The 19,281-nt window shown below is 38.7% G+C and overlaps 1 protein-coding gene across 1 annotated transcript in view; it reads right to left on the bottom strand.

Annotated features, from left to right (window-relative positions):
• The window catches only part of TLN2 (talin 2), a 175,042-nt gene that overhangs the window by 81,396 nt on the left and 74,365 nt on the right, over positions 1-19,281 (bottom strand). Inside the window, exons 13-24 of the mRNA XM_009330049.1 lie at positions 18,932-19,008; positions 17,070-17,250; positions 15,154-15,267; positions 14,386-14,494; positions 13,480-13,688; positions 11,965-12,063; positions 9,482-9,649; positions 7,697-7,991; positions 5,283-5,428; positions 4,033-4,161; positions 2,321-2,434; positions 290-403 (exon numbers count right to left, since the gene is read on the bottom strand). Of these exons, the coding sequence (XP_009328324.1) occupies positions 290-403; positions 2,321-2,434; positions 4,033-4,161; positions 5,283-5,428; positions 7,697-7,991; positions 9,482-9,649; positions 11,965-12,063; positions 13,480-13,688; positions 14,386-14,494; positions 15,154-15,267; positions 17,070-17,250; positions 18,932-19,008 (1,755 nt within the window). The remainder of the gene's footprint in view (positions 1-289; positions 404-2,320; positions 2,435-4,032; positions 4,162-5,282; positions 5,429-7,696; positions 7,992-9,481; positions 9,650-11,964; positions 12,064-13,479; positions 13,689-14,385; positions 14,495-15,153; positions 15,268-17,069; positions 17,251-18,931; positions 19,009-19,281) is intronic.

Here is a 19,281-nt window from a genome sequence, read left to right as displayed (position 1 = left end):
TTCCCAGAAGGCAAGTGCCACAGCAATGAATGTTTCTTCTCCATACACTTTAGTTTTCTTGTTAATTTTATCCTCGATTTTGGCAGTTTTCACTCTCCACAGATTCAACATATTTCAGCCATCTGACCTGAGGAACTAAATTCTCCTTAGCTACGGCTCACAGTCAGTGATGAACTTCTTTACATGGTTCTTAACAGTTTACTGCTTATTTATCACAAATAAAAACATACAGCACTAAAATATGCTTTTTGCTCTGATGGAATCTACTACAGCGATTGATTCACTTCACCTGAAGGAAGTTCTGGCTGGAATTTATTAGGGCAAGCTGGGCACTGAGGTCTTCTGCCTGAGCTTGACTTCCTCTTACACCCTGCACCAACTGAGGAATGTGGTCTGCAACATTCTACAATAAACAAAGGGAGAAGCTTTTAGTAGATAAATAAAAACTCCAAACCCTCTGACACTAAAGCAAGCCCTCTCCCCACCCACCTTAAAGACAACCTGTAGCATTCACAGGTACAATACTCTTGTGCCTTCACAGAATTTGTTTAGGACTCCATGGAACTAAATTAATATATGATAAGATTTTTCTGAGACATTCTACTTTTACTTAAGAAATCTTTATTCAAGGTACTCATTAGTTTAAAGATCCTACAAGACAATCTAAGATTTTTCTGCAAAATTATGTACACAAAGTACTTTGAATTACTTCCTTTGCATGTTCAAATACCAGCAGTGGAGATGACAGATTATTCAACAGAATGTCTTGCTTTCAGATTAACGTTGCCTTTTACACACAAGCACCTCAGCCTACTTTTTCTTGACTTCTAACAATGCAAACTTTATAGTATGGCTGCAGCATTCTGAATTGTGTATTGCTAAAACTTTATTCCTGGACTGCCCAGATTCATGCTCCTTGTCCATCCATTTCACAGTAACATTTCAGCAGTGCAATACTAATTTTTTTTTCCCCAAAAAAAAGTAAAAGAGTAGGTATCAGATTTTCTCTGCTATCTAGTAAATCATCATCAAGATCAAATTAGAATGAACTGTAAACAATACAGTGATTCAGTTGGTTTTTTTTTTAAATTCATACTGAAATAGCAGCTGCCTACAACACAATCTTGAGATGTACTTGAGCTACTTTATTTAATTCCAACATTTCTTAGGAATACCACTGTGACAAGAAATAATTACTGAATGCTAGTGTGGCTTTTAACGATGCCTTCTTTAATGGTTTTGTTCTCGTTCCCCACATAACTGCTCTTCCATCCAGAAGAAAACCCTTTTGCATTCTATTGTCTTTTTCAATTTTTTGTTTAAATGCAGTTTCTTTAAAAACCCTGAAGCAACATTAGTCAGAGCTAGAAATTAAGCTGCCAAATGTAGCTTAAACACAAGAGAGAACAGCTTCCCATTAGACTCGGAATTCTAGCTTAGAACTATAAAAATGTGCTTGACTTCAGGCATACCTTGAAATCTGCGGTCTTGGCAGTTTTAACTTCAAGCTAGGAATCATGTTAACCCCATAGTAAGTCTATAACTTATTTTTTACAGTGACATTTAAGGCTCCAGTTGCTTGTAGGCTGAACATCAGAATAGCAGGATCAGTGTTGTTATGTAATATATAATTAGTTATATAACTAATTATTTAACCCATACATTAAATAAGGATTTCACTCCATTATAGTATAAATCACTATTGCTACTCCATCCCTCGTTGTGGAAAATTCAAACGTTACCTTTATTCCATAGCAGACCTCAGTCCCATTTCACTGCATGTATCATTCAACAGCCTGTTTTGATGATCACAGAGCTACTCACCTGCTGAAAAGCACATTCATGTGCTGAACGCATGGCCAAGACTTCTTGCCAGTGTACAAATTTCTGAGCAACCAGACCCCTCCACACAGTGCTTCTAGCATAGCTCTGCATATACAGTGCTGCTGACTGATTAGCAACAAAATTTTTACTTAAAGCACTTCAGGTGAATTTGTTGTTACTCAACAGATACATGCTGAGGTATATAAGCCTGTCCATCCTTTCTAGAAAGGTGTTTGCAGGGGTATTTGTAACAGGCAAGTGCGTAGCTCCGCTTTTCAAAGCTCTCCACACAGTAATGCATGCAAACTATGGATAATACAATAAATGAGGGTTCTCCAGAATCCATACAGATGAATGTGTGTGGTGGTGGTTTTGGTTGTGGTTTTCTTTTTAAATCTTCTTTTGAGGTTGCAACAGTATTATTATAGAAGGTGATCTTCAGTTCCCCATAAAGCAGAGTTCAAGAGTTATTGTCAGTAGGTTGTGATATGTTTACCTTACAGCTCTGCACAAGTTGCTGGTGGGCTGCTGTGTTCTTATTTGAAACAGCTGCATTCTGAGAAGCTGCAATAGTCTGAGTAGCAGCAGCTGCAGCTTGTTTAGCTGCAATCTTTGGAGAAAAAGAAACAGAATTAAATCAGTAGAAAGAGTCTTGAGTAATTCAGAGGATGAAATACATATTATAGGTAACTTTGACAGTAACAACTTTGACATATTAATACATTATATCCCTTGATCAATTTGATTTGTCTTAAGGAAACTCAGTATTGCTCTTCTCTCAAGATGAAAATGAGGTGAACACTATTATCCACCTCTAACTTGCCAATAAAGAAAAAGGTGGAACTAGAAGGATTCTAAGCTCTTACTCCTTCATAGCTTAGGTTGCAATATGACCAAAAGAAGTCAATTACAGAGAGCAGAAATGGTCTAATCAATTAGCTCCTTACAAAGAAGGCCAGAGAAAACAGGCAAAGTACATATAGTGCTTCACACTGCTACATTAACACCTCTGACCAAAGACTCAAGGGAGCCAACAACAACTACTAAGATTGCTCTATGGCAAAAGCAATGGTACTAAAATGATGCAGGGGTACAAAATACTGGTATTACTGAGTCTAAAAGCACTGAGAAGACCTTCTTCAAATATCTAAGAATCTTATTATCAACCTCTCCCTATTCCAAAATTAAAAATTGAACAATTTATCCAAGGTATTCCAACATGTTATATAATTCTTTCCTTTAATTGGCCGACTAAATACAACCAAGCATGAAGTTCATTCTCATCATTACGCATTTCACTCCTTTGTAAGGCAGTATATGTTATAGCAGCAAAACAAAAAAGGTCCTTTCTATAAAGCTTTCTTGCATGCAGCTAGAAAATTGAGACATCAGCCTTTATTTCCTGAAATACTCCTGATTTTTCGTTCTAGCCAGATACAGTAACTTAAATGCACTTCTGGAACATAGTTACCTACTTAGAACTCCTTGTTTGTCTAATCTCATTGCACTTGAATCAGACTACTGTAAAACCACAGTTAGAAACTAGGAATTATGAAAGGCTTCTTTTTTAATCTGTCTTTCCTACATTTTAGCTGAGAATGGGAAGATCAAACCTTGCCTACAAGACAAACTTCAGAGATATTTTATCCTTAGTGCATAGTAAATTGCCTTCCTCCCCCTTGGCTGTGCTACCAGCTACGATGTATCTTTCCACTTTCATTTCTGCTTCTTTTGATTCTCTGAATAACTTTCCAGTTTAATTGGATATGGTGCAATTCAACATACCCTTGTAAAGAAATTTACATGAAACTCTGGCAGATATACTAGTAAAAACCCCAAAAGATATTGTGTGTAAATGACAGATCATACAGATAAATTAAAACAATAAAGAAGTAGTTTCAGCTCTGCTGTTTGAAACCTCAGCTGTTCTAATTTTATGACTAAGCCACCATCAAATGCCTTCTGAGTCAAATTCTTTCACCAGCTTACTACATCAGTGATACAAGTTGCTCAGTTTTGAGGATTATGGTATCATATGCTGGGATCTCTAATTCCAAGCCTTGTACTCTGGAACTGAGCTTACAGTGCTATCATTCTATGCTTAGCACTTTTCCTGAAATATGCATTCCTACTTGCTTGAAATTATCTACAGATACTAATTCTCAAAATGGAGTAAACTGAAAAATTCAACAATATCTAGTTTCCAACCTCTAATCTATTGACAATTTTCTTCTTGATAGCATTCTGTGCAGCAGCATTTGTAGCAACCCGCAGTCCCTCTGCTGCTTCTCTCAGACGCTGCTGTTGATCCTCATTTTCAGGATTGGCTGCAGCTCCCTGCACAAAATTTCAGAGCAAAAAACATGAGCCTCAGTAAAAGCTCCTGGAGAAAATGTAGATGAATATCAAGGCTGTAGCTCCAGACACTGTCTGCTACATCAACCTTTATTTTTCTTATATTATCTTAACCAAAGTTAGAAGAACATTAAAATGTTACAAGACTTTGAAGCAGAAAACTTATTGCTAGTGCAAGGTTGTTACTGTATATGTTAGGCAGTTTGAGGAAGGGAGTTGAACGTTTGCTTCATATACTACTTTACGTGCTTGGGAAAAAAGCCTTTGTAAACTGCTTCCACTATGATCTGTAATAACGTACTTTGATTATATGAATGTAGGTTTTGAAAAAAAACAGGTTTTAAAATTCCCAATTCAATATGCCTTTCAGTAACTGCAGTCCAAACCTTGGGATTTAACACAGTAGGTTTTCTCCATTTGAAGCTGAGGAAGTACTGGAAAGACAAGGATATGCTCTGTGGCAGGCATATGGGCCTTATAGAGCTCTAGCAGAATGACTGGTCCTGATCTGTAAAAAAATCATTTAAGTACAGGATCTGGGAAACAATTCAAAGAACATATTCCTCCCTAGTGGATTTAAATAGGTTTCCAGCACAGAAAGGAAAGAAAAGGTTAGATATTTGCCTCACTTGTGAGAACAGGGGCTGGGGGGAAACAGCACAGGTAAGATTCCCCAGGTGGAAGAAACTGTTCCTAAGACAAACAGAGGCAGAGCTGTTTTGTTAATGGCTTTTGTAAGAGGTGTTTGTACGGGATTGCTATGGGTTTGTTGTTCCATCTGTATTGGTAGACTGGTACAAGACTTTGCATCACAGCGGTTACGGCTGGCGGTAAATGCCCTAGATGGCTTGAGTCATAACCACCCTGCACACAGGTGAGCAAAGCAGTGCAAGAAGGGTTTTTAAAACAAAAAAAAACAGGTGACTAATAAATTGTTTTTTCTGAATGTACCTAGGATAAGTCATTAAATGCAGAACATTTACAGGATAAGAAAATTTCTCTCTACTATCAGCCAGATCCTATCTATAATAGCCCACACAGCATCTCTTCTTTGTGTATAACCATAAAATTTTAAGCTGACAGTTAGTTCATTTTCCTGGTACCTTTGCAGCTTCAACCATGCGGGCTGTAGAATCTGCCAGGAGCTTTGCAGCAGCCAGAAGCTTCTTAGAGTTGTCCATGTCGATTTCTGCTTCAGCATCTGACCTCATGGTGGGCGCCGTTCCCCTGGCCTGCCGTACCATTTCACCTGTGGTACACAATTATATTTTTTCTTTCCTTCTCTCTGCATTTCAGTTTCGGTTTCAAAAGTCATCTCAACAAGATGAAAATAAAGTTACATTTGCTGAAGTATTCTTTTGACTTGAAAATGATACACAAATAGTTCATAACTTAGAAGCTTCATAAACAAAATCTTGGATCGCAACATAAATGAAGGAAACTGCTACAGTGGAGATTAAGAAAAAAGCTAGTATTTGCATTCTAGATAGCAAGACAAAAACCAAAAATCAATACTTTAAGGTAATTTTGAATATACAGTTCAGGGAAACTCCTGGCCCAGTGAAGACTAATAATTTTGCTTTCAAATTACAGTCAAGATTTCACTCCTTTAATAAAAATTACCCATCTTTCACCTATGCTTCTTTTGGTAAAGTTCTCTTCAGGAATTATCTTCCGTCTAATACAAACTAAATTAAGAACTCTGTCAGAAGAGACTCAGCACCAATTAGGTGGTTTCGGACAAAAATAAGGTGTATATTTAAGATATTGGAGTCATGTTCTGGTCATGGTGAAGCACAGAGATGAAAGAGCAATGCTTCTGAAGTGGATACATACCCTTTCTAGTGCAAATTCATGTGGTCACTAAAACATACACTTGAACTCTTACATAATAGTCTTGAACACATAAAGTCTTTGGCTTTCTTTAGATTATCAAACCAAGTAAGACATGTTTGGGTCTAAGGCCTCATTTTTTTCAAATGCTCTTAAAAAATCATGGGAAAGAAAATGAAAGCAGCATTTTTTCATGTGTAAGGGTGACTTGTGGGCTTCAGAATTAAATGCCTTCTTACCAGGCTCCTTTGGTCAGGTATAGGCAAAAAAATTAAAGTTTCTAGCTGTATCAACTATTTCCCACAGTACGCAATTTTGCAATAAAAATTTTTATCAGTAACGGCTAACTCAGCTCCCAGTCCAAATATTCCGCTTGAAAAAATCCCTTTAAATGCCATTTCTTACAGCATTAAGCTAGTAAATTAAACAGAACCTGCTTGAGCAATAATACAGCAGTCACAAGCCAGAGTCTCTTTGCTGTTAAAATTGCGACCACAGGAGTGCAATGGTAAGTTGGAAACACCGAATGGAATCTGAATGCCTTCTACTAAAAACTAAGTATTGCACAACAAGATATTTGACTGTGAACAGAAAATAAATGCTATCCAAGATCATCTCTTTTACTGCATCCTTCTGTACAGAAGCTGAATCACAAGTGACAGCTAGACATAAAACTTGACATGCTTTCTTGTGCACATCTCCAGTAATCAAATTCCTTAGGATAGCTACAGAGCATTAGAAAACTTTTTCCACAGCTTTCAATTGGAAGATTAGAAGTGGTTTAGCAAACATTCCTGTGCATCTTGTAAAAAATGTAATCAGTCAGATTTCGCATAAAGAAGATTCTAGAGTCAAAATACACTGAAAATTTCACTAATTATTTCCCTGGACATGTTCCTCTAGAAGAGTGCTGCACAGCTGAAATGACAGTTCCTTAAGAAGACAAGCATCTCAAAGTTTTACCTCTTAAAGGTAACAACTAAGATGACTCTACAAGAAAACATTAGTTTGTTGATATCAGCTGTAACATGAATACAGCTGTGACTGAAATATTTACTTTCCTGGCCTTGTGTTTATATAACACAACAGAAAAGACGAAAACCATACTATTCACCGTAACTGCTTTCAAAAACTGATCCCATTTTAAACTTTCCATGAATTGTCTTCATTTCAAGTTGATACTGCCCCTTCATGGTGTTCTACCTCATAACATTTATAACTATTGAAATTTCATCATTCTAAGTAATTTACTGGTTCTTTACCAAAAATTCATGTTGGATCAGTTAAATGTTAGGCATCTCAAGTTTTGGTTCATTCTAGAAGCTGCACATTTTAGAAACACCATATGAAAAAGCAAAAGTAAGTTTCAAAACCTACCACAAAATCTAAGCATAATGAAATCAATCACTGGGAAGTATTCTTGAAGTGACGCAGTGGTAGAAAACAGGCAAAATACAACAGTGATCCCTTAGCATGATATTGATTGTTTTCACAGAATAGTCATTCTATCTAGTACACAGATATGTGCATTTTGCTGATTTAATATTATGGGTTGAATGACTACCCATCACGACAGCATTAGCCTAGAAGCACAGTACATTTCAGAGAAGGTTTTTTACTTGCATTATTTGAAATGTGCACATCTCTGAACCATGGAAAGCTACTGTCCATTAGAGAAACTTACCAGCATCTCCCATTGAACTGAAAATACTTTCTGTGACACACATGATGGTATCCGTAGCCTGGTCATAGCGTCCAATGGGCTCTCCCCTGCTTGCAAACTGGCGGACATGCTGCAAGAGGTCATTCAGGGCTTGGCTGACAATGCTGGCAGCTGCACTGACCTGCTTCAATAACTCAGTGTCATCTGTGGCAGCCTGGCAAGCCCTCACACAGTTCTCCACTGAACGGTCTACCAGTTTCCCTGCCTCAATCAGCTGTTCCTGACACACTGGAGAGCTGATGGTGGGACTCACAACCTGCACAGGGAAAGGACACAAAGGATTTAGAAAAGGCTTCTTTGCAAATTTCCTAACTTCTAACAAGTGAAACACCTACTACGTTAGTTTTCAATCTTTAACTTATCTATTTTCCCTAGACAGAAAACCCTGAAAGTGAGTATTTAAATAGGTAGCTTCAGACATCTAGATTAGGAATCTGGGCTCTGCGTATCGTTAATTTAATCTCAACTCAGATTCTGAGAATGGAGGGCCCCACCTTGTTTCATGCTTCTTCAGCAGCTACTGAACTGAGAAAACGCTAGACAGTGGTTCTGGAGGGCAGGCATGGGCCAAACTCCTCCAGAGTAACTTCTGTACCCTGGAATTCCAAAGAAAATGAAATCTTAATTGGAACTGGTCCTGTAAAGCCTTCTTATATCAGCCTTTTGTTTGTTTGTTTAAATAAAAGTAGTGCTTGACACAAGCCAAACAACATTCTACTTCTGAAGCCACAAGACAAGTAATAAACCCTGTAATCTACAGATTAGAAACAACCCTCCCCCATTTTGTTCAGCATATCCGGACAGCTTTTAGCAATGGGAAAACTGTGCGTATCTTACAAGGAAAACAGGATGCCACTGGGTGTCTTATGCCACATTGAAGAAACTCATGGGCAGTAAGAACATCAAGTCCAAATAATGAAAATTCATATATATGCATTACAAAAAGCCCTTGTAGCCAGAGAAATAAAGAAGAAAATATCAAAAATTTAATACCTAATATTGGCTATTAATTTTAATATAAACCTTCCGGACATTTCACAACAGTTGAATACCCATTTCCCTGCAAAAGATGACACTGCAGACTTCAAAAGCAACGTCCAAGTAGGAAATGTGAACTGTTTAATTTTTTTAAATTAAATATTTTATTTATTTCTTTTTAAGACAAAAAGGGCTGCAGAAGGTGTAATGCTCCAATTGCAGACTTCAGAATTTGAGTCTGATCTCAACTCCTTTGTAATTTGCTTAGACTCAGAATCAGTACTTGGCCAAAAGCAATGGAGCTGTTAAAACGACTGGCCTGCTGTAAATTAGTGCATGTATATTTAAAACCAATGATCACCAACTTGATTTTATTTTCAGCAAGAATCCCAACTTTTAACTATTTAGCTTTAGATGAGGTGAACCCATCCTAATTCTAGGCTTTGTTAGAAAACTTACATAGTCCCCCAGGCAAGCTGTGCTTCTTGAACTAATATTTTTTACTTTTTTATTTTATCAATATTAGTAATTCATCAGATGGGCTCTGTTATCTGCGGAACCTTCTCTGCAGATTACAGCAACACCTCACATCCTCTGGGCTCCTGACTGCCACTGTTATGGGTGACAATTTATTAATCAACAACTTCGATATTACATAAATCTAGAGCTATGATATTAACACAGTATATTGCCTGAGACCGTTGGAAATACACAGAAGCATACACTCAAAACGATGCCTTGCCACCTCATGAACACTGCTAGCCTCACCTTCGCACAAGCCACAAGCTGGGAAGTAGAGAGTGCACACTGTGTAGCAGCAGCAATGACCCTGTTCTGCAGGACTGTATCCTCAGCGACCTGTGCTACATTCTTGGCCTTCAGCACTAACATGGCAGCAGCGTTTGCAACAGCTTTGGCCAGACTCATCAGAACATCCTGGCAAAATAAAGGGAAAACTCAGTCTTATGAAGAAAAAAGTATATACTTTGTTTATAGTAAGATCAAGTCTCCTGAAGGTAAGACACTCTCCTGTATCAAAACTTTTTTCTGTTCTCAGTACAACCACTTCTCTATTTACATTATCAAGTTACTGGACTGAACAAGTATGGACTGTCAAATTTTCAATTGGCTCAGAGTCCATAAGAACAAATTTATGTCCCAAATTGCCATGTGGTTATCTTCACTTTCTGAGAATACGCTACTAGTACAAAAACATCTAGAGTTCACCACTAAACGTGATAAATATCTGCAATAGGGATGACAACCTCAAGGAGCAAAATGCTGAGGACAGACAATACTTGAGTTAATACTAAATTCAAGTATTTAATTGTGCTTAACAGTAACGACAACTGCCACTCCGTTTTTGAAAATGTCATTTCCAATCACAATATTTCCTTGTCCATGATGTAAATATAGCCCTACATATTACTGCTCCAAAATATAACTCAAACCAGGTCTTAATTCCAGAACATTTTCCCTCATACGAAAATAACATAGTTAACTCTGAAACTGCAAAACGAAAACATACTCATGTGTTAATTCCTGCAATGAAAAAGTTCAGAAAATTTCTTCCCATTTTCCCACTTAAAATGCTACCTTCCGTATACTTCAGTTTTTTAATGGGATGGAGTCTTCCTAATGCCTGTACTGTTAATATGACCTGGCTTTCCTGTAAAAAGATACTACAGATACACTTATGCATAATTTTAACTTCACAGCAGAAAGAAAATCTTGGATTTCAAAAATTAACAACACTAATTTTCATTTTGTTTTTCGGATATGAAGGCATGATAAACCATCCCTCTCCTTACCCCCGTTCTCCAACACTCCATAGCACTTATCAGAATGTTTAGGTTCTTTCTCTTACCCAAGAAAGAGAGGGCTACATACATACTAACTAGGAATACAAATGAGAACTCTGATGAAACTTGCAGACAGATTTACTAGCAGATCAAGTCTTTAAAGTGGCCTGTAAGTTATATTAACAAACATCTTGCATACAGTGCGCTCCAGAGGTCTATCTGTTGCTGTAAATTACTTCCCCTTGGTTCTGGTGCAAAGCTTTTCTTGGCATTGAGTGAAAAAATCCAGACATGCTTTTAAGAGAGCATTTAAGAACAATGGTTTTAAACTGCTAATAGCTAACACTGTTATTAAGTCATACAGCATTATGATTTGATAATTCTAATCATCTTAAAGAATTTATGTTTGTAATACAATAATTTTCTTCTACTCAGTTTACCAAAAGATTGCGTAAACTTTTGGTTTACATGCATACATACAGACACAGCAAGCACTTATGTGAAAACCACTACGTTTAATGAGAAGAAATACTCGTTATTTATTAATAAACATTCATACATTCTTCATAAATAAATGGCATAATAGGTCATTAGTTTGCAAAGACAGTGAAACATGAGGAAAGACAAGGATTGAAGTTGTCTGTGTGCCTGTGCAAGTTTAAATACACTGCTTCCCACAAAATCCCTATGGCATTCAGAACAATTGATTAAGACTACGCATGTCCCCCTGGAAAACTCAATCATAATCTTGGATCTGACACAGTGTACCTAGTGAAGATAGGCAGAGTTTTTAAAAGTAAGTTGTTTGCTGTTCCTTATTTTCTGTGTCTGACTTGGCACTGAGATATAACTTGCCCTGTGCTGCAACTGAAGCAAATGGGAACTGTGATTCAAGCATATCAAGCGTGACACAATGTCAAGAATTTGAGAGATCAACAGGTCATAGGGTATCTCAAATTAGCAGATCTCTGGACTTCCATTCCAAATTTTCCATCTGTAAAACAGAGTGACAGTTCCACATCCTACAGGAAAGCTATAAAAGATATTATCCATGCAAAATTGAGGTACTGAAAGTCACCATAAAAGAAGCCAGTGACGAACGCAGTGGTGAAAGTAAAAAGCAGAGTAGAATTTGAAAAGCAAGAGTCTGACCAGTATGAAAATAGCACGAGCCATGCATTTTAAACACTGAGGGGAGTACACTGCAAACAGCTCTCCATGAAGCAAGAAAGCACCTGTATGATGCACAGAATGAAGTAGGGTTCCTATGAAATCAGCACTCTGTAACTGTGTAATTAAAAACAATTTCATAATGCATTAACCTCAATTAGCATTGAGAAACTTCAAATCTAGCATTTCCTAAACACACTTTGGGAAGTCCGGTTTTATGCAGGCCTCCTCATTAGAAAGCTGCACAGTTCTGACAGTGACAAGAAACCCCCTCATTACCTGGAACCTTTCATCTGTTTCATTCTCTCCAATCTGTCTCAGTAGCTCCCCGCTTGCTTGCCCAATGCTTCCAGCTGCAGTCAAAACTGTCTGTCGAGGCTGGAAAAATATAATGATGAAATACATTAATTCAAAGAAAATGAGCTTTACTTGAATTTTAGATTTCCTCAAGGAACTTCTGCATTAGCCTGCAAGCAATACGGCTAAAAAAAAATTACAGAACAGAAATACTTCGGAAAAATCTTTATTTTTCCACATGCACAACTGCACACCCATATTTCAGGGTTTTCATCTGAAGTGCTCCCAGAGAACGTGTAAGGAATTTTGAAGAACTTGAATAGACATTGTTGTAATAACTCCAAGGATAATTAAGGATGGACAGTCAATATGCCAACTGATCTGAAACATCAGGAGATTTCATGTTCTTCAAAACAGAAACACCTGAAGAGATCTAAGGCAAACTGACTGCAGACTCCAACTCATAACAATAAACTGATCAAGACAGTCTATCCTGGTCAGCACTACTCTCATTTCTGGAAAAAATACAGAGGGATTAACTTCTCATTTTGTATGTCAAAGTAGACAAAGATAGTAAAGAAAAAAAAAAAAGAATGAGTCTCTCTCCACTTCCTATCAAAATGAGTCATAGTACTGTTTGAAATTTGTTTCTAAAAAAGAATATAGTATCCAGATAAATTAACTATTTATTACACAGATCAATTAACCTCTGCATATAACAGAGGTTCAAATATCAAGGTTGTCCTGGTTTCGGCAGGGATAGAGTTAATTTCCTTCCTAGTAGCTGGTACAGTGCTGTGTTTTGGATTTAGGACCAGAACAATGCTGATAACACACCGATGTTTTAGTTGTTGCTAGGTAATGCTTACACTAGCCAAGGACTTTTCAGCTTCCCATGCTCTACCGACTGAGAAGGCTGGAGGTGCACAAGAAGCTGGGAGGGGGCACGGCCAGGACAGCTGACCCCAACTGCCCAAAGGGACATTCCATACCATGGGACATCGTGCTTAGTACATAAACTGGGGTAAGGCTGGCGGGGGGGGCGGTTGCTCGGGGACTGGCTGGGCATCGGTCGGCGGGTGGTGAGCAATTGCACTGTCCATCACTTGCTTTGTGTATTATTATTATTATTATTATTACATTATTGTTATTATTGTTGTTATTATTTTATTTCAATTATTAAACTGTTTTTATCTCAACCCATGAGTTTTTCTCACTTCTACTCTTCCAATTCTCTCCCCCATCCCACCGCGGGAGGGAGTGAGCGAGCGGCTGTGTGGTGCTCAGTTGCCGACTGAGGTTAAACCACGACAAAGGTGCAAGCCTTAAAGGCATAAAGACAGAGACAGATGAAGGAATAAGAAGTAGTCAAAAGAACTGCTTGCACAGGAGACATTATGTGGCACTGAGCACGTGAGGCTTAGAAGCTAACATGTCTCAAAAAAGCCAAAGCCATACACTTCAAAGACGGAACCTGAGAAGTTTCCATTTACTCACCTCTCCTGAAGTAGGTTGCACAGCCTTCAACAAGTCTGAGACAGCACTGGCCAATGTTCGAGCAGCTTTCAGAAGGTCTTCTCCACTTCCAACTTCATCATCCATGAGAGCAGCAAGCAGTTTCACACCTTTAGACATCTCAGTGAGGTTGGAAGAAATGGTTGTAATTGCACATCCCACAGCAGTGTAATCAGTGTCAACTGGGTCCCCTGGAGAGCAAATATTTTTTCATGATCAGAATGCTTTAGTGGTTAAAAAGGAGAAAGAGGCAGCTACGACAAGCTACACTCTGGTGAGAGACAAAAGAGACATTTCAAGATAGCCAAGCAATGCTTAGTAAGTAATTTCATTGTCACTTTAAAAAAATTAGAGACTGCTATAATTTCTCCAATTTCTACACTACTTCTACAAGAATTTATCTTCTAATAGAATTTCTCTTCATTCAATGCAATTTGCTGAGAAGTCCACAGTTTCAGCTATCTTTCAACATTGAAAGAACCCAAGGTAATACAGTATTGATCCCTTTAAGTCACTCGCAGCTCCTTCAACTTGTAGTTTGCTGAAAAAAAACCCACTGTCAATAAACACATCATCTCTCTTTAACAACTGTCAGATCAATAATGCTTTTTTGTAGTAACCTTGTAAACACTCTCTACTCTACTTTGTTGAATAAGCAAGCTACATTTTATCTTCATCAATGGTTATACCTTTAGTGCAAAGGATAAACTGGAGATACAAAAATTGTGTTGGGAGGGACAGAAAGCTTGTTCCGCACGTCAATGCACTTAGCTATTGGGGTATTCTGAAGAAAATTTTTCTCCAACTGCCCCATACTCAGTCCCTATGTTACTTAAATTAGATTGATAACTAGGAGACTGCAAGGAAATCCTTCCCTTTGCAATTTACCTGCTGTAAGGTTAACAACAGACGCAGTTCCTGCAGTGATAGCATCAACTTGAGAGTGTATTTCATGTTTTGATTCATCAACCTTGTTCTGAACCCATACTCTCGATGCCTGAAGAGCAGTAACAAAAACAAGAATTCAGGATTACAGTGAGGTTCTCTAAAAGGAGATACCATGTAAATATCTCGTTCCTTCATGAACCTTTAAAAGTGAAACAGAGGACAACAACCAAGCCCTTAAAGTGAAATATGAAAGCAAACATTTTCTTTTGCTGACTCATTCACTACAGGACTGCTATCACATTTCAACAGCTGCCCTTTCAAGGTAAATGCCACAAACAGTGCATCCATGAAGGTTAACCACTCTTGACCGACAGCCCCCCCTAAGCAATAGTCTCTTGATCTGTCCTCCTGCCCTAATGTGGATCAGGAATGACAGAATCATATTTTGTTCTTATTTTTCAAGTGTCCAGGAGGCAGTCACTCCCACCATAAATATTGCCCATAGTTCGCGTTTAATTGTACATATGCATATGAAATAAATAGGATTGCAGACATGGTATGCAGGGAAGTCTGCTACATCTAATCTCAGAAGACTGATTAGAGTGAGGTGGAACACTGTACATTAATTCCTTAAAGAGAGCACAAAATTTTTATCCCATTTTAAAAGCTTTAGCGATACCATTTTAGATTCAGGGACAATAACTAAACTGATCTGTGAACACCCCAAAGCATTAAGATCCATTTCTGTGAGGGATTAGAAAAACTCACCATGTCCTGCCCTAGCGGTGGTAGGTTATCAACTTCACTAAGGTCAGCTTGTGCCTGTTGAACAGCATGCATACTGGTATTAATAGTCCCCATCAAGGCCTGCTGAGCTGAGGTCTGAAAGGCAAAACAAGGAAATGGTCGTGTGCCATGTTCCAACTGGTACTTCAAGCAGATGTTACATATGCGTGAAGAGACAATGAGTGACAGCAATCACACCAGGCCATTTGAGATAGCGAGGTTTTCCCTGGTGCAATGTAAAAAGCAAAGCACTCTAACATTCCTCTCACACAGTCTTGATTCTGTCTATGCCATTTTACACTCCTCTGTACTTTCACACGTTTATAAAATGCTGAACTTTCTCAGATCAAACAATGCCCAATAGACACACACAAAAACACCAAGCTGCCATCAATATGCATAAGCTAACAGAAAACTGAAGGGTTTTAGGCAGAGCAGGATGGCTTTCTGTATTGGGTGTCTGTGGCAAGGTTTTGGCTGCAGGGGTGGCCTCTGTAAGAGGAGGCCAGGAGCTGCCCCATGCCAGGCACAGCTGGTTCTAGACAGCTCCAACAGACCCACCGCAGGACACAGCTGAGCCCAGCAGCCAAGCTGGTGGTTGGTACCTCTGGGAAAAAATAGTTAAGAAAGGACAAAACATCACACGGCAGTGATGTGGGAAAGAAGGTCAAGAAACAACCCTGCAAACACCAATGTCTGAGAAGGATGGAGAGGAGGTGCTCCAGGCAGCAGAGCAGAGATTCTCCAGCAGCCCACGGCAGAGACCACGGTAGAGCTGGTATTTCCCTGCAACCTCTGGAGAGGGCCATGCTGGAGCAGATATCCACCCTGCAGCCCACAGAGGACCCCACACTGCAGCAGGTGGGTATTTCTCTGAAAGAAACTACAGCCTATGGAGAGCCCATGCCGGAGCAGGGTCCTGACAGGAACTGCAGCTCATAGGGGACCCACACTGGAGCTGGTTTATCCTAAAGGACTGCAGCCCATAGGAAGGATACATCCTGGAGCTGGGGAAAAGTGTGAGGAGGAAGGAGAAGCAGAGAGGGGCTGTTATAACTGACCATTTGGGAGCAGGGAGTAGAATAGTCAGAAATGAAATAGTAAAGTTGAGTCTGGGTAAAAGGGGATAGTGGGAAGGTGTTTTAGTTTTTGTCTGTTTCTCACCATCCAACTCTATTTTAATTGACAATAAATTAATTAATTTTCCCCAAGTTGAGTCTGTTTTGCCCATGAAGGTAATTGGTGATCCCCCTGTCTTTATCTCAACCTATGCCAAGAAAAAGCTTTTTTTATCTTATTGTCTCCACCCCACCCCCATCTTGTTGAGGAGTAGGAGTGAAAGAGCAGCTGGGTGGGCATTTGGCAACCAGCCAAGGTCAAACCACTACACATACTACACTTCTAGTGGTATGTCATGATCCTAAGCATTAATTATATTCTCTACAGCCTGTTTAGGCCTTTTGATAGTCTTTTAATTTAAATGAGAAAACTCAGCATTAGCTTTAAGCCTGCTTAAAAAAAAAAATTTAAGTTGGTGTGCTAGTGATAAGCTGAATGTAAGCTTTTTTCTTTAAATTGCTTACTTTTGCTAGTCTTTAAACCTTCTTTTCTGACCTGTGAATACTAGTTTAACTACTTAGAAGTAAAGAGAAGGCTGGAAGAGCCGGCTTTAAGGAAAATGAGGAAATAAGTCAAAATGTGATACACTAAATACTTCAGGGATGCTCAAAACTTACATTCAGTAGGACAGCCAGGAAGTCATGCTCAATATTCTCCTCCTGCTCTCAGTAATTTGTATAACATGCTATTTCTGACTACTTGCAGCACAGAGAAGTTTCAAATGCAAAAAAAAAAGTTTCAAATACAAGTTTCAAATACAAAACAAGGAGATTCCTCACAAGTGGGGGCATATGTCCTCTGTGCATCTGACCAATTGTGACTTGTTGCTGGGGAGAAGGCATGATGCCGATGTTGAAAGTCTCTGGGCCACTGGACCCTGAACGCATAACAGCTGGTAGTGCCACAGAGCCATGCTCCACCTTCCCTGTTCGGTTGAACTGCTGCTGCAAGATGGTAGATCTAAAAACAAACAAACAAACCAAAACAAAACAAAAAACCACAAAAAAGAAAAATCCAATACAGAGAGAATTAGTTAGCTCCTGCAAATCAAGTCCTGCCGGATGTTCTTCCTTTAGGATTTTAAACTGCATTTCACAACATTTGGAGAAGCTGGAAAACTTTACAGTCTTTTTTTCTAACCATTTTCTACCATATTAGAAAAAAATTTAATCTGGGGCTTTTGGCAGATCAAATATTAATAGTGAGCAGGCACTAAGGAAAGAAGGCAATGTGCAGTTTTGGTATACGTGGTACAATGGCTTTACCCCCCTAAGATGCATGACAGACAGAACCAGAACAAGGTTTACAGCATAACAACTGCTTTGTTTCAGTTGTATCATAGACTGGATCAATAGAAAATGGAAGCATGAACCCTGTGGAGATGCCTTTTGCAAGTAATCCCTAGATTTGGGATAAAAACTAACATTCTTTCTTCCCTCTTTATACACACATGCACACACAGTACTTGCTAATAATCTGGCAGCCTATCAGATAATGGGCAGGGAGGCACGATACTTTCAAGAATAATAAAGTTACTGTCATCCATGGTCATGAACCACTTTGCCAGATATCCTGCTCATACTTAAATATGGTTCAAGCTTTAACAGCAAGAAGCGTTGACAGGAATTCTGGCTTTAACAACAACAATCTGCTGGGGAAAAATGTAATTTCAATTGTGAAAAATCTTGTATTCATCTTTTACAAGTTTTGGGCTTCTCTGCACAGCACTTAGCTAACAGTATACTCTGGAAGTGATTTGGAAAGGGCAATGTCAAAAGAAAGCACATCTGAACATGTGTGATTCGTCAAAAGTTGAAATTTCACATAAGGCCACATTAAATATCTAATAAGTCTATCTCCTATAAACCATACGTTTAACAATAAATCAAATAGACTTTTCACATACACACTGCTGACACTGCCATCCTTGGAGTTCCAAGAGGAGGCTTGAGTGGCTCATTACAGCTTATAACGTCACGAACCTATTTCTATTTCTTCACTGCAAGGAAAGATTTAATATTCCTTTTCAAGAGTATGGCCAGCTCTACAGTTCTGCTTTTTGCTATATTCACATACTGTCCATCAGAACCATAGCTTGACCTACTAGTACCAAAACCTTACCTTTACCCACACCGGACATATGATTGGTTTGTCTAAAGTGGTTTGGTGAAATAAGTCAGCTCTGTTCATGACACAGTGTACTATTAAACTGACAGGAGGCAAATTTACTGGAAGCCATGGACCTAGCAGACACAAGCAACTAAGACCTTGTAAATCCTCAGTGTTCACATGAAGATCAAAAATCTAATATGACGTTTTCAGCTCTGCATCATTACTTCCTCCCCAGCATTTTACTGAATTATGGCCTGAGTTCCTTTGGTCAAGGATCAAGCTACCACAAACTGGTACTACTGCTGGTTGCCTTAACCAACAATTTTAAGACAAATCCTGCTCTGCAATCCTCAAATGAAGCTAGGAGCCTGCTGAATTGCCTGGGGATAGTACTTCCTTCTGTTAAAATACCCTGTAGGAAATTATTCTTTAACAGTAATAACTATACTATTTCATTTGAAAAAAGCTGCCACAGCTAAAAGGTGTCACTCTTAAATAAAGAGCATTTCCTCCTGTTGTATACACTCACTTCTTGGGTGACACAGATTCTTCCAACATGGTTGATTCCTCATCACCTTCAAGCCCAAATCTATCTTTACTTTGTTTCTGGAGGGGAAAAAAAAGAAAAAGTTAAACAATGTGTGTCGCTTTTTGCTTTCTCTCCACCATTTCCTCGCCATTTCTCAGAAACCTAGTTGAATCATTTGCAGAGTCTTGTCCAATGCTGAACACCACACTTTTTGGCAGTGTGTGACAATATAACCTCCACCTCAGAAGAGGTGCCCTTCAGCATCTAACACCAGTAGATGTTCTAAGCCCTGGCAGATTAAGTACATAAAGGAAAAAAGCCTAGTGGTGCCTTTTTGAACAAAGTGGTAT

The sequence above is a fragment of the Pygoscelis adeliae genome, unplaced genomic scaffold, assembly GCF_000699105.1.
Source record: "Pygoscelis adeliae isolate BGI_AS28 unplaced genomic scaffold, ASM69910v1 Scaffold298, whole genome shotgun sequence".
Classification (NCBI taxonomy): domain Eukaryota; kingdom Metazoa; phylum Chordata; class Aves; order Sphenisciformes; family Spheniscidae; genus Pygoscelis; species Pygoscelis adeliae.
Note: the sequence above shows the minus strand (reverse complement) of the source record. Positions and strands in the feature narration are given on the sequence as shown.